This window comes from Acanthochromis polyacanthus, chromosome 18, assembly GCF_021347895.1.
Source record: "Acanthochromis polyacanthus isolate Apoly-LR-REF ecotype Palm Island chromosome 18, KAUST_Apoly_ChrSc, whole genome shotgun sequence".
Taxonomy (NCBI): domain Eukaryota; kingdom Metazoa; phylum Chordata; class Actinopteri; family Pomacentridae; genus Acanthochromis; species Acanthochromis polyacanthus.
Genome location: NC_067130.1, coordinates 31,360,382 through 31,382,988, shown reverse-complemented (window position 1 = coordinate 31,382,988; position 22,607 = coordinate 31,360,382). Strand labels below are relative to the sequence as shown.

Sequence of the window (22,607 nt, the reverse complement as noted above, 5' to 3'; positions counted from 1 at the left end):
CTTACACAATGGTCAAGGACAAAATTCTAAAATACACAGATGTTGCAGGTGCACCAATGAAAGGCAACGTTGCCCAAGCTTTATGTTTGCAGGACGAATTCTGAAACTCTAACTGAAAATCCAAGAACGTTAATGTGCAGAGTCGTGTGAAAGATGCTAAGTTTGTAGACATAGTAATAAGGTAAATGTCTTTAGCATGCTAAACCTGTTTTTCCAAAATGAGTGATGCCTGTTGTCATGAAAAATGTTGTACATGTTGATTCAAATAAAGAAGTTTAACTTCTTTTAATGTTGTTCTAATTTTGGTGTACCTGCACAAAGACATTCTAAGACTTCAGCTGAAAAACCAAGAATCCATTTAATCTCTTGCTACATAGCTCCTACCTTACCACCAGGTTATGATTCAATGATATGATTTTCAGCTAAGAATTAAGTAACTCTTAAACCCACTGAACCCTCAAAAACCTGATTAGAAGTTTAAAAGAAATGTTTTGCTTTTTTTTAAAAAAATGCAAAAATAGCACCATTTATCAGCCAGAAACCGGAAAGATGTGTGTGTTTTCTGAGATTCCTTCACGAAAAAACAGCCAAACAAGCGTTAAAAATGGCATAAAATCACTTCATCTCGTGTTTCCTTCTGATGAACTGCAGGCAGTGTTTCCAGTAAACGCAGCATGGCTCAGAACCCGTCAACAGAGGAGCAAGTCATTGGACAATACATTCCAGATGGTGAAACCTCTTTCTGGAGTCAATAAATGCACTCCTGTGAGGAAGTCATAGTATTGATTATTCAGTACTGCATTTAGAAAACATTGATCAACTGATTAACCAGTAAGCAAACCAGAGGAACCAGTTGTTGGAAGATACATTCAGCATCTTTTTAAAGGTGATGTGTGGAGTTTAATATGTTTGTAGAGGCCGTAAAAATGTGGAGTCACTATTTTTCCAATATTGGTGACACCTACGGGAAACATGTTCTACATAGTAATTACTTTTCCTTTTATGTCTGTGAAACAAAGAAAGAAAATGCAGCACATATCAGAGACAGAAACTGTGAATACTTTCAGCTTCGCGAGCTAATCATTTATGTGTTGCGATTCTGGTCAAATCATATCGAAGCAAAAATTGTGACATTCCAATAAAATCACCTCTGCGGACCTCATTTTAAAGATCTGACAAAATTATAACCATGACCAGTGACCACAGCAAAAGGTTAGGATAAATACTACAAAAATTCAGGGGCATCTTGATTGACCTGCAGACAGTGTTTCAACAGAGCTGATAGGAAACAAGCATGGAAACAAATTAAACATGTATGCAGTAAAATACATACTGTATGCAGAATCTTTTTTTTTCTTCCAGTACTGGTAACGCCTGGTAAATGTCGTACATGGTGCAAAATAAATGATGGAAGAAATAAAACTTTTCTCTTTATTCAGATTCACGGCACTCTAGCTTTGTTATGCTACACAGGATGCATCTCTGGGTTCCAGTCATGGTTGTTCTGTTTTCAGAGGTGCAGGACTTTATATCAGAGTGAAAAATGAGCCCACAGTGAATGAAAATGTCACAGTAGCCAAAACACCTAGAAACTGCACAGAAAGACGAAATCCTGACTAAGTGATCTACGACTATACCAAACTTTATGAATGACCTAAAGACTGACATGTCCGTCGAAGGTTTCCGGTTTATTTCCTATAAAATAATTCATGATTGTACATTTTACCCTGAATTCTAGTTCTTCTTGCTGGTTTGTGGCTGGCAGGGCATTACTTCATCCATACTGGGACATCTTTTGGTGTTTTTTCTGCGACAAAACATTGATATTGTTTAACTTGATCTACGACTGCACCGAACTTTACAAATGACCTAAAAACTGACATTTCCGTCAAAGTTTTCCAGTTTATTTCCTCTAAAATGATCCTTGATTGTAGCCTAGCCGCGCCAGACAACCCACGGCAACGAATTTAATTCTCTGCCAGGGTGGGTCTAGTTACCCTCGGTAAGCCTCGAGGTTGGATGCTCCTAAAACTGGCCGGACCAATCACCATGAAGTGTAGAGTCAGAAGGCGGGCGTAACGAAGTGACGACAGAGACGCGACGATTCTGACAGAAACAACCGGAAACAACTAGCCTAGCCGCACTAGACAACCCACGGCAACGAATTTAATTCTCTGCCAGGGTCGACAACAAAAACGACAACAGTCGTTGAGCTCCATTAGCACCGACTCTGAATAATCTTTCTGTTAACATGTCTGTAATATACTTGAGCTTCACCCATTGACTGTATAAATAAGGCTTCACCGAACTACCGCATCCTCTGATTTCCGGCGCTCTAGAAGCCTATTCGTTGCGTTGATTGGTTGTATACCTACCCAATTGCTGCAGAGTGATTTGATAGACAACCTTTTAGCCCGCCTCCCTCCCTGTCGAGAGTGCCTAGAACCTTGCGTCTTCAGAGCATGGGTCTAGCGTGGCTAGGCTACCTTGATTGTGCATTTTCTCCTGAATTCTAGTTCTTCTTGCTAATACACAGTCAGTCCATAATTTAAAAGCAAATACAGCAAAAGCATTTATACTTTTTGAGTGATGTACGACTGTACCAAACTTTACAAATGACCTAAAAACTGACATTTCCGTCTACGGTTTTCAGTTTATTTCCTCTAAAATGGTCCATAATTGTACATTTTCTTCTAAATTTAGCTCATCTTGCTGATCTGTGGTTGGCAGGTTGTTACTTCATGCCTAACGGGGTGTTTATTGGTGTTCTTTCTGCGGTTTCTTTGGTTTTTCGGACGCCGACTCCAGTTCCAGGTAGCTGCTTTGGGTTTCACGTCGAGGCGATCGTTTCAACTCATTCGCAAGAGCTGCTTTGGCTTTATTTTTGTGCCTTTACTCGCTATCAATCACGGCGTTGTCGCGTGTGAACTCTCAGTGTGAAACTCGTGCTCCGTACGGTGCCAGAGTCTGTTGGGTTCCTCGGTGGCGTCGGTTGCTTAGCGAGTCGGCTAATGAGTCTCCGTGGACCAACACTCATCCAACGGGAGGTAAAAGCAGAATCACACCACACATGGAGAAACCTTCAGAGTCCTGTCTTGACTTTATCTTTATTACAATTCAACAAATTCAACAGGAAAATATTGTTTGTTTTTTTTCCCTACTGAGAGACGGTTTCTACACTCCACCTGTAGATTTCGTTTCCGGTTTTATCTGCAGTGAATCTGCACCTAAAAGAAGGCGGGGAATGAAAGAGTCGTTTCCTGTTTTCAAAGCTGGATTCTGGAGCGTAAAGCCTCTTTCGGTCTGTACGTGGATCTATGCATTGCAGGCGCAGCAGATGTCCGTTTTGTTGTTCTGGGAGATCAGCAGCAGAAACAACATCCACAACACTCACACGGCTGTGATCAGAAAAACCGGCTTTGGCTCCAAATCCTTGTTTCCTGAGCTGAACTCGTGAATGAATTAAACCCGTAAAATGAATGAAATATACCGTTGGAGAGTCAATGCTGCGTTTGTTTTTTATTTCACTCGGGGCTGAATAATGTTGAGAACATGCAGCAGTTGGTTAATCGATAGTCAAACTACCAGATTTTGCATTTATTTTTTTAGTATGGAACAAAAATATGTGTGTTAAAAGGAGTTAAAGAAGCAGATTTTCAAATAAATGAGTTCATGTTCAGTGTTTCTGCCTATTTTAGCAGTGAATTGACTTTTAGTCATCCCTTTGATAATCAAAAAATGACTGAATGAGCTTTTTTCCAACAGTGGACTGTTGGCATTATTATATCAAGAATGAATGGATCTAACTTAGCATTAAGCCTTTAACCATATAGCCTGTCATCGCTGGATTGAATTAAACCATGTAGTCCGGGTGTTTTACGTGAATAATGAATGAGTGAATCGATGGATGAATGGTCTGTTTACATCAGTAGTGGTTTAAAGTGTCTCTGCAGTAAATTCCGTATATTTAAGTGAAAATGAATGAATTACCTTAATATTGTGTGAATTAGGCGTAACTTTGAGTGGTTAAGAGAAAAATGAATGAATGAATGATCTGCGGTTGTTATTCTGTGCAGCCCTATTTCTAACACTGGGTTAACCTTAACTTTTTTCTGGTAGAATTAATAGGTGAATGAATGAATTGATGAAGTAACTATTCGGCGTCGCTGCTTATTTTGATTTCAACTGGCAGCGGATTAAATGTGACGTCAAGTAGTCGACATTATTGGGTCAAAAATGAATGAATGAATGAATGAATGAATGGACGGATGTCGATACTGGACCATCCTTTTGATTGGATGCAGTTTCATATTCAGTTGATCTAACTAAACGTTTAGTATTTATTGTGGTTGTGTGAAGAATGAATGAATGAATGAATGAATGAAGTCAGTAATGGACAAATGAGTTAAATATTCTGTGTTCCTCCTTAATTTAGCTAGATTTCCACCTACAGTGGATTAGCATAGCTTTAAGTTGTTATTATACTGTGATTTTTTTTGGGTACCTGCTTATTTTTTATGCCTTAATTTCCATTAGCAGTGAAATAAATGTAAAATTTAGAAAAATCTGCAATCTGTCTTTTGCATACAACAAATACGTCCATCATTAGTGGTTTAAATGCTCGTCTGTAGTCAGTGTGTTTAGGTAAACAATGAGTTTCTTCAGTCTTTAAGTGGTCACAGTCTTCCACCATTTCTTAGTGGATTTTTGTTGCCGTTTTTCTACATAGTTTTATTTTAAAAGTGCACTCCAATAAATGTGTTTTCTGTCGTTATAAATTTTCTTTTCTTCTTCCAGGTAAAACAGAGAGGAGTTCGTATTCGTATGGAAGAGAGTCCAACCCTCACTGCCATCAGGTCAGTCTCACTTCCTGCTATTATTAAAGTCTTCTCTGCTTGTTTTTGTCTTTCTGGTGGCAAACCAGTGAAGTTATCGGATCTCAGAGCTCCGTCTGAGGACGTGATTCCGCTGTAATGACTCAGATTCATGTTGCTGACAACCTTTAAGCCTGCAGATGAAACTTGTTTCTCGATCCGACATGAAGCCTCAAGGACGAACTAAAGTGCTCTCAGGTCACAGCTGCTTTTTGTTCTCCAGCAACATGTGGCTGCAGCTTTTTTCCCCCTTTTTTTCCTGAATTAGTATGTAACTTGGTTATTAAAGTTACTCAGGATGACTCATGGGGCCTTGAAGTCACAAAGTTGGAACATTTTTTAGCTTCTGAAGGGTGACGTAAGACAAACGGAATCAGTGAAAGATGGACTTCAATCACATCCTTCAGTTTGATTGGAAGTGGTCAAGATCGTGCAGATATTCAGTGAGTTGTGCAGTTGGAGGTGACTGTATTTTAAAGGAAAGAAGAAGAGAATGTGAGAAAAGTTGGTAAATAAAAGGAATATTTGCACTGTTTTTGAAGTGCTGACATCCAAACACTGACTCCATTCTACCAAATGTGGGTTTTATACGATGGACAGGCTTAGCTAGTCGCTCAAAATCACATTCAACTGGTTCAAAAATTGTATATAGTCACAGATTCAAGATGAATCATTACAAATATTTCAAAATATATATAAATAAATATGTACTTGCTATATTTTCTTTACAAATTTGAGTCCACTGTATGCATTTTTGTGAATTTTATCCTTTTCTGATCTATATTTTCATGCTTAGAGCGGCATTATTTCCTGTTTTTGTTGGGAAATAATGTCTAAAAAAAAAGCAAACAGAAGCCACAGCACAGCATAATCACGTAAAAAGAGTCTTTATGTCCACAGAGTTTATTTGCATCTAAGCTTCAAGCAGTTTCTTGACATTTTTGACTCTTGTGACATTTTTCTTCACTCTCGCTTCATTTTTAACGGCAGTAAAAAGTCGTGGACCGCTGCGGAAATAAAAAAAAACTATGACTAGAAGTAGAAAAAAACTCAAAAATTTGCTTTTTGACAAAGTTGTAATGCCATTAATCGAAGAAACTGGGGGAAACTTTTTGATTTCTTTGATTATTTACCTCGCAAGTCTAGAAAATAATGTCATCAGCATGTACAGCATTTTCCTAAGTGGCTACAGGTGTTATCAACACTGGAAAAAAGGGCGTCTCTACAAACATTCGTGACATAACTGTTGGTCGTTGCCGTGTTAGATTTAACTTTTAGCCAAAATATGCAAGATTTTTTGTATTTTTACAAAGTCTGGTCAAAATAGATTGTTATACTTTGGTGTCATCTTCTGAATGATGTGTAGAATAAAGTGATTTTAATGGAATGTCGTGATTTTAAGCTTAAATTTGGTTAATTTTATAACAAAATCCAAAGTTAAACATGACTAGTTCAATTTCCCTGCAATACTCTTCGTGTTTAAGGCTTCTTTTTCTGATAAATGGTGTCAGTTTGGTATGTTTTTTGAGGAGAGCATTGCCGAATAGGATTATTTTATTGAAATATCACAATTTTAGGTTCAGATTTGGTTAATTTTCTCAACAGAATCCAAAGTTAAACATGGTTAGTTCAATTACTGAGCAATGCTTAATGTTTATACAGCTTCTTTTTCAGATAAATGGTGTCATTTTGGTGATTTTACTGAAGGGTCGAATGATTTTATAGGAATTTCATAATTTTAAGGACAGATTTGGTTAATTTTCTTAAATTAGAAGTTCAACTTAGTTAAAATTTCTTCAGTTTCTAAGTAATGTTTTTGTTTTTAAGGCTTCTTTCAATAAATGGTGCAATTTCGGTGATTTTTTGAGGAGAACTTTGCTTTTAAAACCCATTGGAGGGTTTTGGGGTTCATATTTGGCTTCGTCTGGCTACATTTACCTCTAGCTGGTCCGATTGTCTGGTGTTCACTGGTAGTTTTGCCATAATTTGCCATAATAATAACACGTTGCATCCATTCAATTAGCAATTTAATCCATCAATAATATAAAGAAATGGATAAATGCAGCTTTAAAGTGGTGTTTTGATGGTTTGTAGATGCTGTTAGCTGCAGGATTTGTTGCATTTTCTCGCTCACATTTGTAATTTTCATCTAAAAAAAGTTCATCTCCTGAAAAGTTCCTCCAACTTCTACGCGGTGCGTATGTTAAATATATTAATGCGCCGTCGTTTAAAGTTCACATCATCAAACTGTGCGACTCTTTCAGCTCCGTTCGTGTCACTCGTCCTCGTCACCGCTGTAAACAACATCTGTTACAGGGTTTGCTTTTCTTTGTTTTGTTTTCCAGAAGTTATTCCCAACTTCACAACACAAATAATTATTCATTTTAACTTTAAGGATTATTGTTTTCAAAGGACGACAGTAGCAGCAGGTGTTGTGAGGACTTTGGTTTTGACTGTAATCTTCCTACTGGGTTCCCGTGGACCATATGCATCCGCCAGAAACCGCTGATGATAATTAAGAAGACATACAGATGTTGAGGTTTGATTCTGCCGGTGGAATATTAAAAGCAGCGGGGCTTGATGTTCTCGCCGTATTTTTGATGACCGGCGAGTTAAAGAAACGTTGCATACGTTCAGTCTGATCCGCTCCCCGTTTATGTTGCTTTTCGTTAATTAAAACTTATCAAAGATTCCTGGATTGGGGAATCAAAGTTGCTCTAAAAAGCTGTTTCCGATTATTACGAATGTGTGAAAAAATTATCAAGATGTTTGAGATCAGACGACGGCTGATGGATCCCCGAGGAAAACATATCAAAAGTACGAAATTATTCAACTAGTTTGGAGTCAGATTGATAAAGTAACAGCTGTAGTAGAGTTTTGTTGTTGGCATCTCAACATCTGATGGATAAAAAAACATTTATGGTCCCCAGTGGATGAATCCTGCCTTTAGAGCCACCAGCAGGATAAAGTTCACACCTTAACAGTGAACTATCTAAGCATCTATTTGATATTAAACCTTTATTTAGACCAAATTAATCCCACACATTGGTTCAGAGTTGTAGCAAATACTGTGTTGAACCATTTATCCTTCAACTCTTTATCAATCCAAGTGCACTTTAAGAAGTGAATGTTTTGGATCAGCTATTAACAGATTTTCTCAGTTTTGTTAAATTGCAGGTAATATAAAAAAAAAATTGCAAAAAATATCTGGTGTTTTTACCTTTTGAATGGGGAAAAACTAAAGAAATATGTCCACATCAAAAATTGGTAATAGCAAATAGCATTTTTTTTTAAATTTTCTATTTTATTTACAATATTTAAAATCTGCAAAAATAATTAGAATTTTTTAAATATTTGCCATTAATTGGAAGAAAATTTGTAAAATAAATATTTAAATAGTCATTTTTTTTACAGATTTTCCCAGTTTTGTCGGCTGTTTAGTATGGAAATATAAAGTCCACAGCAAAAATCTTTTTTGTTTCACAAAATATTAATTAGCACAATTTTAATTTTGTCAGAACATTTTTCCCGCAGTATTTAAAACACCAAAAAATAATTTAAAAGAAAAACATGAAAATTAAATATTGAAAAATTATTAACTATTTTTTAAACCTTATTTTACAGATTTTCCTCGTTAAGTTTTTTGTTTTTTTTTTGGAATGTGTGACTGTAAATTTTTTTTGCTGCTCAATTAAAAGTATAATTATTTTACTATTTTTTTCTGTTATTTTCACAGGTTTTTTAGTTTTTAATGTTGAATTATTCCCCTATTTTTTTTTTTTACATTTTTAAAAATATTTTTTCTTTCACCCTTTCTGCCAGATTTTCAGTTTTGTCTTTTTACAGGATTTTTTTACAGTAAAATTCTACATAAAACATGAACTATATTATTATTATTACCGTGTTTAGAACTGGATGCTACAGATTTTATGCTCCACACGACCCACGTTGTGCATGTTAAACGTTCTGGACACGGAGAATCTGTCTCATAACGGCAGAAGTTGCTGCCAACCGTCTGATCAGACCAAACAAAATGATTGACGCTGGTCCAGATCTGGTTGCCCGGGGCAACTGGGCAGCCATTACCGAACGAGGATGACAGAAAGTGGACTGAAGCAAATAAAAAAACCTCGGTGTGGCATGTGAAGGACTCGCTAGTTTTCAGAGTTTAGAAAGGCCTTCCTGTCTTTTGATCTGAAGCTTTCTGCGCTGAGGACAGGATTTGGCCGTGGCAACCTCCCGAACAAAGACGCACAAAATAAAAAATAAAAAAACACACGACGACATGCCAAATGTGTCAGTCAGACTGGAACAGTTTTCATCTTTCCACCAATTAAATGAAGCCGCTGGTCCAGTCTGAATTAGTTTTATTCACTCATTCCTCGGTCGTTAGTCGATTCATTCAGTTTGTGCCGCTGCTCCAGTCATTTATTGATTCAGTTTTTTGCTGATTAGTTTCTTTATTCAGACTTTTCAGTCCAGAGCTTTTATTTATTCATCTTTCTACTCATTCATTTAGTGCATTTTAAACTCACCAGTTTCATCATTAGTATTGTTTTTAACGAATAACATTGATTCGTTTAACCATTCATTCATTTCTTCATATTATCTATCATCCATCATCCAAAACATCCATCCATCCATCTATTCATCCATCCATCCATCATCCATCTACCAAAACATCCATCCATCCATCTATTCATCCATCCATCCATCATCCATCTACCAAAACATCCATCCATCCATCTATTCATCCATCCATCCATCATCCATCTACCAAAACATCCATCCATCCATCTATTCATCCATCCATCCATCATCCATCTACCAAAACATCCATCCATCCATCTATTCATCCATCCATCCATCATCCATCTACCAAAACATCCATCCATTCATCTATTCATCCATCCATCCATCATCCATCTACCAAAACATCCATCCATCCATCTATTCATCCATCCATCCATCATCCATCTACCAAAACATCCATCCATCCATCTATTCATCCATCCATCCATCCATCCATCTATACATCCATCCATCCATCCATTTATCCTTCCATCATCCATCTATCCATCCATCCATCCATTCATCCATCTATTCATCCATCCATCCATCCATCTATTCATCATCCATCCATCCATTTATCCATCCATCCGTCTATTCATCCATCCATCCATCCATCTATTCATCCATCCATCTATTCATCCATCCATCCATTCATCCATCTGTCATCCGTCTGTCCATTCATCCATCCATCTATCCATCCATCCATTCATCCATCCATCTATTCATCCATCCATCCATCCATCCATCTTTTATTTCTAACCTCCTCTTACATCCAGCTGTGGCCTTTGTATGAAGCTACGGCGAGCTGTTGAGGACAAAACAGTGAAATAAATCAAACATTACTGCCTCTCTGGCCGTTTTCGTACTGGGCTGCTGTCAAATTATCCTGCTACACAGTCTGAATGGCTCCTGATGGAAATTGTTTGGAAATGGCAGATAAATTTACATGCTGGGCTCAAGTCCAAAACCGTCTGGCTTCATCCTCGGCTGTTAGACAGAAAGATAAAAAAGAAAAACACTTTTGAGGGGAGGATGAGCTCAGGAAACTATCAGTGACCCCACATTATTTCACTAGTCGATGATCAAACCCCATAGATTTCCACCTTTAAGGGTTTAATTCCATGTTTCGGCTCCAGTTTTTGTGGAAGTTTCACATTTACACCTTATAATTGAGTTTTTTGCTAGTTACCAACCACATCTCTGCAGATCTCCTCCAGCTGAGTTCTATGAGTTCCACATTGTGTTCACATGAGCCAGTTTCTGTTTGAGAGAATTGGTTGTTTCTGCCCTAATCCAGGATGTAATCGAAGTTGAATTTAGGAAACAAAAAAATCAGAGATGTGGGCATCAAATCAGAGGCCTGGAACCAAAACCAAATGGAAAAATTACACTTTTTAACCAGATGTTGGCAAACACAGAAAGTCATTTGATCAAGACCATGATTGTTTGCGCCATAGTTAATTTAATCATCAAGATATCTGAGCTCAGCACAGTGTAGTGGAACAAACTGAGACTAAATAACAACCAAATCATTCAGAAGCTTTGTGAAGGGCAGCTTTGACATTAGAAGATTTGGGCCTGTTTTAGCAAAGTTGTTGAGAATTCAAAAATTTAACTGATAAGTTTTGGTACCAAATGGTGGAGCTGCAAGTTCAAAAGTACACTGTAAAAAAATTAAAAATCTGTAAAAGAAAGCAGGAAATCTGGCAGCGAGGTGTCAGTTAAAGTATGTTGAAAAATGATGTATTGTAACATTGAAAAACTATCAGACTGTGAAAATAATGACAAATACCTGTGAAATAATAATATTGTTTGCTGAATTTAGTAGTAGTAAAAGTAGAATAGTGGTATAATTAGTGTGCTTTTATATGGGAATTGATGCTTTTTGCTAGATATTATGTGTAATTTCACAAAATAGGGAAAAGTTGTAAATCAATAGATACTATTTTTTACCATTCTTCAGTCCTTAATATGCATAATTTGTCTTTAAAATATTTGGAAATATTTGCAAAATAACAAGATTTTTTGCTAATTTGAAAACAGGGGGGGAAAAAAAGTTTCAAATTTTATAGTTATGTGCTGTAAAAGAGCAAATTACTGTTCATAAAAATACAATTTCCTGATGCGGACAGTAGTTACAGTCAGTTAAAAACTTTGCAGTATATTAAAAAAAATCTAAATTATATTGTTTTTACAAAGAGAGAGATATACTGATTTTAACCTAGTCATGTTTTTCATTTGTTTTGATCCTTTACTAACAGTGCATGAAGTCACCCATAGGTTTCCTCAATATCAGTTTTAAAGTTGTGTTAAATCCTTAATACAATTTAAACAGGGAAATTATTTAAAAATTCGCCTCCCTTACAGTTGTCATGAGTGAGGACACTAGCTACAGAGACCAAATAGTTTTTCCTACTAGACTGTAAACTGGTTTATTTCTGTTTGTAAAGTTATGTTTTTAACATTAAGATCTATGGGGATTGACTTCATTTTGACTCTAGTGGCCAGCAGAGGAACTGCAGCTTCCACTGTTGCTTTATTTTTCAGGCTCAGATGTTGGAGTAAATATGCTGTTTGTGAATCCAAAACAATGACAGTACAGGTTCAAAATGTATTAAACTGAAACATCTAGTCTGGGTTTCACTGATGTTTACAAATCATTTTATTGTTATATTCCACTAGTATCCATAATTCTGATTAGTTTTGAATGGAGTTTTCCTGTAAAACAGCTGCTTTCAGGTTCTTGCTTCACAAACCGATAGCTGGTTATTCCAGTAGAGCCTAATTTAGTGTTTATTTCCTGCTTTTCCTGCTCTCTGATTGCTTGCTGTGAACGGGGAGCCTGACAGGGTCGCAGCGACTTCTCTCCGAAGCTGTAAATGGGTGTTGGGGGCTGGGAAACATGGCCTCCTGCCAACGTCAGAACCCAGCCCCCCGACAGCGAAGCCCCGCTCCCCTAAAAAACATCCAAACAGCCTCCTCAAACCATCGTCTGCTGGCAGAAGGCAGCGTGAATATTCTCCAAACACCGGGGACGGAAAGGCCCGAGTCTGTTGTTTCATTACCCGCGACATCTGGAATAGATTTTATTATTAATTTACCTCGATACATTATTAAAATCTAAATAAGGAGTTTGATATAATTTGACTTACACGTGAAATTACATTCAGATAAAGTGCGTTTTAATGTGTGTGGTCGGACAATGACCGTTTTTGAATTTTCATTTTTGCTCCCTGGTTACATTATATAGTAGATTATGTTTAATAACACACAGATAGAACACAATGGCTTTTAGTGTGTTTGCTTTTGATTGGGTAATCGATAAAGTGGTGTTATGTTTACATTCGTTTACAGGTGCAGATGTTCTGGAACTTTTGATCGTATCTCATGGTCTACATTAGTCATTGGTCACAACTCTCGTATCTGTTTTCCTGGAGATTCGTTTCACTTTAGTTTGACACAATGACACATTTTTAATGATCTTTTAATCCCAGATTTGGAAAACTCTGCATTCACATTGAGAAAAACTAGATTTGCTGCATTTGATGCTCACAATATGTTACTGTGATCACAACAGGCTTTTTTCATTTGTAGACATTGAAGAAATTGTATTCAAGTGGTTCAGGTCATTTCTGACAGAATGATGCTTTGATGCTTCGCAGTTCATGTAGGGGAAAATTGTTTAACTTTTGGCATCCCTCAGGGCTCGATTTTGGGTCCTCTACTCATTAAACATGGTGTATTTTTAGAAACATCATTTCCTTTACATCTTTTTGCAGATGATATACTGATCTATATGGCAAAGAAATCCTTAACCCAGATGAAGCTCCATCTCAATCTCAAAACTTTAAAAACATTTTTGCTTTTATCAGCATTTAGCTCAGCTATTGTAATTCTTTATATGTGGTTGTAGAGAAGATGTCTTATTTAACATTTGGACAAAATGCAGCTGTAAGAAAAAGAATGCAGCACCACATTACACCAGTATTGGCCTTCCTCCACTAGCTTACTGTCCATTTCAGGGTGATTTTAAGGTTTTGTTGTTTGCATTTAGGGTTTTAAATGGGTTGCCACCATCTTACTTCTCAGATATTGTGAGATCCAGACTCAAAAATAAAGATCTTCTTTGCAGTAGTTGCTTTTAATCTCTTTGTTTGGGGCTTGTACTTCCTGCTGCCCAGCCATTGGTCAGAAAGTAGCCAATGGGGACGGACTAACGAGGTCGGACTGAATGAAGTGACGGTGAAAACACACACATGCTGCCTCGGTAACCCGAAGCCTTTGTTTAAATTGCTGCCTAAAACCTCCCTCTTTTTTTTTCATTTATTTTAAGGCCAACCTGATAGCCTGATGTCACCTGTTACTGGTGCTGTATTTGTTATTCTTTTTACTTAATTAAATCTTAATGTAGTTTTTAGGCATTTTTTCTTCTGTTCTGTCTACTCCTGTTTGCCTTTAGATTAAATGAATTTGACTTTGATGTAAAAATTCCAGCAGTACAAAACCACAAACTGTAATTTTTATGTCACTATTGATGACAACTGACCACATTATTAAAGCATTGATTGTATCTATTAGCTTAACACAACTTATCATGAGTATAACTGGCCAATGTGTGGAATTAGTTGTGTCAAGTAAGTTTAGGTTCAAAGAAACTTAAGCATTTTGGGCAAAATTTGTAAAAGAATTAACTAAATTTACACCTTTAGGAGTCTAAATAAATACAGTGTCCAGTTGCATTTTGGGAAATGTAGGATCCAATCTTTAATTGATCTCAATAGGTTTTCTGGAGAGCTGTTTTTGGCAAAACTTGTAAAAGAAAGCCCTAAGTTTACACATTTATGAGCCTAAACAAGGACAGTATTGGGCTGCATTATGGAAAAACTAGGGGAAATACGGGAAATCCAGGATCCAATGTTTAAGTGATGATCCCAGTAGGTTTTTTGGGAAATTTTTTGGCAAAATTTGTAAAATTAAGCCCTAAATTTACACCTTTAGGAGTATAAAAAAGATAATATCCAGTTGCAATACGGGAAATGTAGGATCTAATGTTTAACTGATGATCTCAGTAGGCTTTGGGGGCCTGTTTTTGCAAGATTTATCAAAGAAAACTCTACATTTGCACCCTTATGAGTCCAAATAAAAGCAATATCCAGTTGCATTATGGGAAATGTAGGAGGTTTTTGGACTCTGTGTTGCTTTTATTTTCCTCTTTTTGGTTCCTCAACTTTTCAAATGTGCAGTTCAGAATGTTCCTCATCTTTTTCTCTTCATATTTTACTTTCACCTCAAGGAACATCAGGAGCTAAATATTTTTGAGATGTGCTCCCCAGAAGATGAACCTTTTTTAGCTTTAGCGCCACCCTCTGGTCAAACTCTACGTCTTTACACTCGCTGCTATCGCCAAGAGCAGCACATTGTTTGTTCTTCAGTTTATGGGTATTTCTGCTGAGAGCATCACCTGGACTCTCATAACGGCAGCAGAAACTCCCTCCTGGGTGGTTTAATATCCAGCACACACTCCTGTCTGCCGTCTGAAGGGACGTTCTGGCTGCACGAGCAGGAAATCATCTGGATGGAGGGATGAGAGCCGATCATCCTGCACACTCTCGCTCTTTTTTACATCTTCTTTTACATCTTTTTCATCGTTTTTCTGTTCTCGTTCGCTCTGTTCTTCATTCAAGTCGAAGCCAAAGTGTCGGCTGACTACGTGCGCACACACAAACAGACACACAAACCTCCTCCCGGCCACACCAAAGCGTTGCCTGTCATCCAGCTATCGGCTGGCAGATCAGCAGGTTAGCGTTGGGCCGGCAGCTAGAGCTGAGGCAGCGGCAGTCTGGATGGGAGCTGGAATGCAACATGAAAAAAAAAAGCCTTTAACCCCTCGTGCACACTCGCATAAACACACATCAGTGGGCAAAAAGTGCTGAAGGCTCCGTTCTGAAGCTCTGCAGGGTTTCAGAGGTGCTTAGAAGTGGCGTTTACCTGTTAAACTGAGCTGCACACATATGCACTTATTCCAAATGCAGATTATTCCACAGCTCCATGCATCCGCTCTCCCCTCACGGACGTAAATATTCGCCATCTTTGAGCCGCGAAAACACAGAGCCTCCTTTGATGCTCGTCCTCTTGAGTTTTAATGCGTCTGAGTGGTTGCATGACGGCGTTTGATCATCCAGGAAGAGGTGACTCCAGGTTGTTTCTTCATTCGGCAGCAGGAAAAGGAAAAACTGTTGCATGAAGCTGTTTGGTTTGTTGTCTGATGTGCAGCCACGATGTCAAGTCCGTCTTCGAAAATCCAAACCGCAGTCATCCAGGAGTCAAGGAGGTGAAGTCTGTACATGTGTTCAAGGTTACAGACCGCCGAACCTTTAAACTCCTGCAAAAGCATCTTTTTTGTTTACCTTTTTCTGCAGTGCATCCTCAGATTTTTCAAAGAATTTTTCAAAGATTCAAAGTTTCTTTCAAAAAATTGGTGCCAGACAGTGGAAAGACTTTAGCATCGTGGAGCTTTAAGTCTTGTTTTTGGAAATCAGTAGACAAATATAGCAGGGTCTGTGGTTGTTTCAGAGGACTTGATGCAATTAGAAGCTGTCAGAGATGGTGTTAGATGCATGAATAATTTTGGAGACCAACACAATTTCTGCAAGATTACAGCCATGGCCATAAGTTTGGACAGAAGTACCATGACGCTTGTGAATCTTAGAAAATACCACAAAATTGTCACTTACAATACAGTACACAACTCCTGAGAACTATATTAAGTTTCATATTTTAAAAAAAACATCAAAAGAGTTTGGTGTCATTTTGTTATTCTTACCAAATTCGGTTGTGAAAGTACTGCATTTTTTTGTTATTTTCTTCTAATATTATGTTTTGGGAACAAAGTTGTTCCAATTGTTGGAATTTATTGATAATATTATATCCCTTGTTGATTTGTTGACTAATTAAACTGGTGCTGTCAAAAAATATTAGTTATGTTCTGTAATAGACATCAAAACAGACATAGTAAGTCATGCTGTGTCCAAACTTATGGCCATGGCTGTAGTTTTTGATCGTTTTTGGTAGCTTTTTGGTGTTTTTGTTGCTTTTTTTGGTAGTTGTTGGTGTTTTTTGGGAGTTTTTGGTAGCTTTTTGGTGTTTTTGTTGCTTTTTTTGGTAGTTGTTGGTGTTTTTTGGGAGTTTTTGGTAGCTTTTTGGTGTTTTTGTTGCTGTTTTTGGTCGTTTTTGGTGTTTTTTGGTAGTCTTATCCACCATCCATTCCGCCTGTTTCAGACTCTTTCAAATTTTCCGACCACGTCACAGGTTAGAAATTGCATTTCCTTCAAAACACAATCGAAAATACAGTTTAGTCATGTAGGATTTTAATTTTGTAAAGGCTATAGCAGGTATATTCTACTGTTCAATGCAACGGATACCTGCAGAAACACTATTATTGAACAGTTTCGACATTCATTTTTATGTACAAAACAAGTGTGCCAGAGATAAATTCATAGTTAAAAATCTGTCGAATGCTTTAATATTCAAAACATTCTAAAAAATGATCTAAAAAACTGTGAAAAAGCAAATTTTTTTTATATGGACGATGTCATCAGCATGTTATTTAACACCTTTTTCTCTGATGTCACTTGTATATTGCAAAATTATCTACAACTTTTCAATCTTTAATATGTTATATTAAAACAATAGTAATGATTGTAGTAATTTATTTCAGAACAACAGCAAATATCTGTGATGTGACAGTATCGTTTCTTGATTTAAATACAGTAAAAACAGCATAACTTAATGGATACTGATGCAACAAATATATTAAGAAACACCATCATTGACCACTTTGAATTCCTAACTGGTCATTTTTAAGTACTAGAATCAATTCAATGCCACAAATCACTAATTTTAGTCTCGTTTTCCTGGACTTTCTCTCTTCGTTCATGTCCGTCTGCTTTCTGTTTCTGCCTCTTTCTGTCAAAATGCTAAACTTCTGCAGATCTCTGTGTGTTATGTGTGCCTTTTTGTGCATGTGTGTGTTAAAGTGTGTGTGTTGTGTGTTTCTCCGTCCCCTCTGGAAGGCCGATGGTTCCTGTGCGTGGGCTCCACTTTGGCTTCGGGTTACCGAGGCAGCATGTGTGTGTTTTCACTGTCACTTCATTCAGTCCGACCTCGTTAGTCCGTCCCCATTGGCTACTTTCTGACCAATGGCTGGGCAGCAGGAAGTACAAGCCCCTAACAGCTGGTCTGGGAAGAAAAAAAAAAACAAGGGCGAGTCAAAGACTGTTACATGCAGGGAAATATTAATAAAGCTGCACGGACTGAAGCCTCCACTGATTGGACAAATCTTATGGAAAGAAAACAGTCTTTCTTCTCATATTAACCAGTTTATTATGGTAGATCATCCAGATTTAACTGGATTTTTGGAGTATTTATGTAACCCACACAATTCCAGAGGGATTTTTCTGCAGAAGAGTCTCTGTGATTGAGAAACCAGAGGATGAAATGTGGAAAAAAGCAGCTTTTGTAGGTTTGTGGTTCAGCAGGTGATGGAGGAGGCGATCAATAAGTGATTCTGGTTTGTTTGGTCGATCATGAGAGGAGGAACAGGTGGCCACGCCCAGACAGAGGAAGACAAACAGGAAATGATACTGCTGCCTTATTCACACAGGGCCAGTATTACCTGAGAAACTGTAAATCCTGTGTGAATCTGTGCTCTAAAAACAAAATAAAAAAATTAAAATAAAAAAATAGTTGAATACTGTCACATTCAAAAACTGTAAAATAAAATTTAAAAAATTAATTAAAAATGCAGATGTATGTACATTTAATTTTTTTTTAGCTCTTTCAAAAAAAACTAACAGCTGTGTAATTTTACAATCACATGTAACGAATTAATTACAATTTATGAATATAGTGATTTTTGACATTATTTAAGATTTTGGCCAGTTTTTTTTAACCGTTAATACTTTTTTGTCATATTCCTACTTATCTTTTCTTGAACAAAACCATAAAATGACAGTTAAAAACACATTTTTTTATTATTCAGTCATTAAAATACTTTTTTCAAATATAGTAAATATATGAAAAATAAAATACTTAAATTAATTCATTAATTGAGATATTTTTTGTGGAATATTTTATAAACATTTGCGAAAAATTTTATAGTTTAAATCTTCTTGTTTATTTTAGTTATTTTTGTTTTTACTGTCAATGTGCAAATAAATCATCTTCTTATACTTTTTTTAAAATTATAAATATACATATATAAAAAAGAATGACTTTCTTTGTAGTTTTTTTAAATAGTTGCGGTTTTTGTTTGTAGTTTTTTTACTGTTAATATTCAATTTTTTTATGATTTATATTTTTACCAAAACAGGGAAAATCTGTAAAAAAATAAAATAAAATTAAAATAGCAGTTTATTTATTTATTATTTTTACCATTTTATAAGTTGTGAAAAAATAAATTGCCATTTATATTAATAAGAATTTCTGATGTGGAAATTATGTCTAGTTGTACTTTTTTGTTGTTGTTTTTTTACTGTCAGCATGCAAATTAATACTTTTTATCTGTGATATTTGTAATTAAACAAAACAACCCTTACAATAACTGTAAAATAATAAATACAGATTTTTTTATGTGGACATTATTATAATGTTTCGTTATTATCTGTGATGTAACAAAACTGAGAAAATGACAGTAAATCATTTTTAAAAATACGTGATCATCCAGTAACTCCACCCATCCATCTTTGTGTGTGGTGAGATGCTCCACTCCCAGATGTTCTCCAGGTCTGAACTCTCATCCAGCTGCTCCCAGGAGACTCTCAGCCGTCGTTCAGCCACATCGACTCTTTATTTCATTCCTCCTATCGATCAGATTCTGGCCTCGTATTTCTGCTCGTTGAAACATCCGCTGACAGTCTAAGAGTGTTCTCCATTAGGAACGCTGGGAGTTCAGACCACCCAGGATCAGATGATGTATCTGCTGGAGCTTCACACTCTGTTTTCCATCACACAGACTGAGGTCATTTCATTCTAATGCTAATATAATATCTGTAAAAAGTTACCGTGGTGGAGATTTAACAGCAGAGAACAGCTATGAAAAAACAAGAAACTTTGCACCAACTGATCCATGGTAAATATATATATAGAATAAATAACAAAAACAGACATATTTCACTGTAATGCAACATAGTACATCAAAAAAATGATAAAAAGTCCTTTACATATTCAAAAATTTCTGCAGAATCGGTAGTAGGAGAAGCATAGCTTTATATATTTCACTAACAAGAGAGGTCTTTCTAAAAAAAAAAGTTTTTTCTCAGATTTGCAAAATACATTATCCATATTTGCTGAACTTCGTGGATTATTTATGGAGGTAACTGTGCAAAATTAGTATTTTTTCCTCAGTACTTTTATCAGTATCGTTTATTTTTATTTGCTACGGATGTCCAAAAACATTTAAAAAGGCTTAGCTTAGCCTAGCTTATCTTGTTGTAGCTTATCTTAGCCTAGCTGAGCATAGCCTAGCTTGGCCAAATTTGTCTTTTCCTAGCTTATCTCAGTTTGTCTTAGCATCATTTATCTCAGTCTGTCTTTACTCATCTTAACCCAGCCTTTCTTAGCCTAGCTTGGCCTGGTTTATCTCTGTTTGTTTCAGCTCATGTTAGCATAGCTTATCTCAGTTTGTCTTAGTTTATCTGAGCTTAGCTTATTTTAGCCTAGCTTGGCCTACATTATCTCAATTTCTCCTAGCTTAGCCTAGCTTAGCTTAGCCTAACTTGGCCCACCTTATCTTAGCTATTAGTTAGCCTGTCTTGTCTTCACTAATATTATCTGATCTAAGTCTTTAAAGTCATGACACAAATGCTAGACAATTTTCACAACTGATAGTCGACCAAGTTGCCAATCAATAATCAAATAATGTTTTAAAAAATCAAGTACAGTGGACATTTTATGTTGATAAATCCATTTAGGACCTCGAACACCAACAACAGAGCTGCTCTGTTTAACTGGGGCTGTTTTCAACATGTTAGCTAATTAGAAGTCATTAACCGGTACAGAAGTCTCTGTCATGGTGGCCCTTTGGTAGCAGAGCCCCCACAATGTTCCCAGTAGTGAATGGGAATGAACTTAATTAGATTTTTGTTGTGTTATTTACATTTCAAAATTCAAAATTCATCTGACAATTAGATGGAAGCACAAAGGAACACGCAGCCTTCAGCCTTATTTAACTTTTGTTTTTCTTGTCCTGCTTCTTCCTTCGACTCTTTCACATTGAGCTGATGTAGCGTACAAATTTCCGCGTGTATTTCTTTTTTTAAAAACAAGGCATTAGGATGCTGCTTGTTGTGCTATTTTAGTAGAAGGTTATTTGGTTGTGAAAACGGTTAAATTATCTAATTTACTGTGCAGCGGTCGACTGTTTTTTTAACCAGTTTTCATCGGGCATCGGGATTGAGGCAAACCAGGAAGCTCCTCTGGATCTGTGTCAGTGACATTAACCCTCTCAACCCTCTGATGTGTCCAACATCAAACCGTACACACACACACACACACACACACACACAGACACACACACATGCACGACAACACACACTGAAATTGCGAGTGAGGTACAACAGCTGGTAACAGACACAGAACAGAACTGAGCTGTCACATCTACACTACAGAGCTGACACACAAACACACACACTAAATCCTGCCAAAACTTCCACACACACACATGCACACACGCGTGCATGTACGAGGAATCCAGTCTTGATCCGTGAGATGTGGAAAAGCCAGCTGATCTGTTTCATGTGCGTCTCCTTCATCAGAGCTCGGTTCTGCAGAACTTCTTCTTTTGGATTCTTATCTGTGACAGATGAAGCAACAACTTCCTGGATCCCACCGGCCTTGAACTTCCTTTAAATGAGGGAGAAATGCAACCCAGGCCTCGGACACTTCAAACAACTTCATGTACGGCTTTAAAAGTTAAAAGAACCTTCTCTCGCTCTCTTTTTTTTGCTTGAAACGTCCTCATTTCCACACCGAGCTTATTAGATATAACTGCAAAAAAAAGACGCACCCCTACCTTTAAAATGCATGTTAGCTTTTCAAAATGAACTGAACTTTTGCAGAAACGCTGTTACTTTTTCACCAAAAATACACCAATGTGAAAAAAAAACCTGTTAAATCCATCATTAGATTTTATCATTTAAGTTTCATACATTACGGTTTGTGACGTTTTGCATTTATTAGAGAACCAATATACCTGTTTAGCCTGTTAATTCTTACATTTATCATATTTCTCAAACTCAACTGTACGTTTACTTTTATAAGTCAGTGAAGTTTTTTATGGTGTTTTGAGATTTTCCAAAAAGGAGATGCCTTACAGTTAGCATGCACACAAATAAACCAGTGAAAGCATGTTTATTTGAGCATAAGAAATGTAAATTTAAGAAATAACCATGCTCTTTTAGGTTCAATCAGTGAGCCAATCCCTAAAACGAATGACGTAATGATTTTATAAATGATATAGTGCTACTTGTATGTTAGCAATTGCTAACATAATGCTGTTTTTAATGTTAAATACAAAGTACAGCGAAAGAAGGACATGTGCGGGATAAATATAGTGGAAACAAACAGGATGCACAATGTTTTATGTTGCAAAATATGCCATAGAAAATGAGCCGAATGTCCTGAATTAAGACTTAATTTCTTCTTAATGTAGTGGTGAATGCAAAAATTTCAACTAAAATGCTGAGTTAAAGATGCAGATTGAATTGTGTGTTAAAATAAATGATTGAATTCTTGCATTTGTGGGTAAACTCCAAGGTTTTTCCCATTCATTTCATGGTTTTCCTGATGCAGCCTCTAGTGGACGTTAGTGGAACTGCACCTTCGACTATAAAGATTAGCGTCGTTTTTTAAAATTCTTGTCATTCTCCCTCCACGTCCTGATGTGTGCGATCTGAAATCAGAGCAGCCACTTTGCCTCCAGTCTCTGTTTGCTGCCGGTTTTATCGACTAAAAAGTCTCCAGAACTACAAAGTGAAGGCAGCTGGAACTGAGGCACGATGGGAGTGATCGGTTCAAGATGGCACCACGGGGAAGCCTATTTTTCATCCTCTTTTCATCTCTCTTTTCATCTCTAAATATAAATCTGTCGCTCCATCTATCATA

At 36.8% G+C, this 22,607-nt stretch overlaps 1 protein-coding gene across 6 annotated transcripts in view; it reads left to right on the top strand.

Annotated features, from left to right (window-relative positions):
* The window catches only part of LOC110958083 (transcription factor 4-like), a 313,148-nt gene that overhangs the window by 134,345 nt on the left and 156,196 nt on the right, over positions 1-22,607 (top strand). For all 6 annotated transcript variants that reach the window (XM_051938852.1, XM_051938848.1, XM_051938849.1 and 3 more), the window contains one exon: positions 4,798-4,856. In XM_051938852.1, coding sequence (XP_051794812.1) covers positions 4,798-4,856 — 59 coding nt within the window. The remainder of the gene's footprint in view (positions 1-4,797; positions 4,857-22,607) is intronic.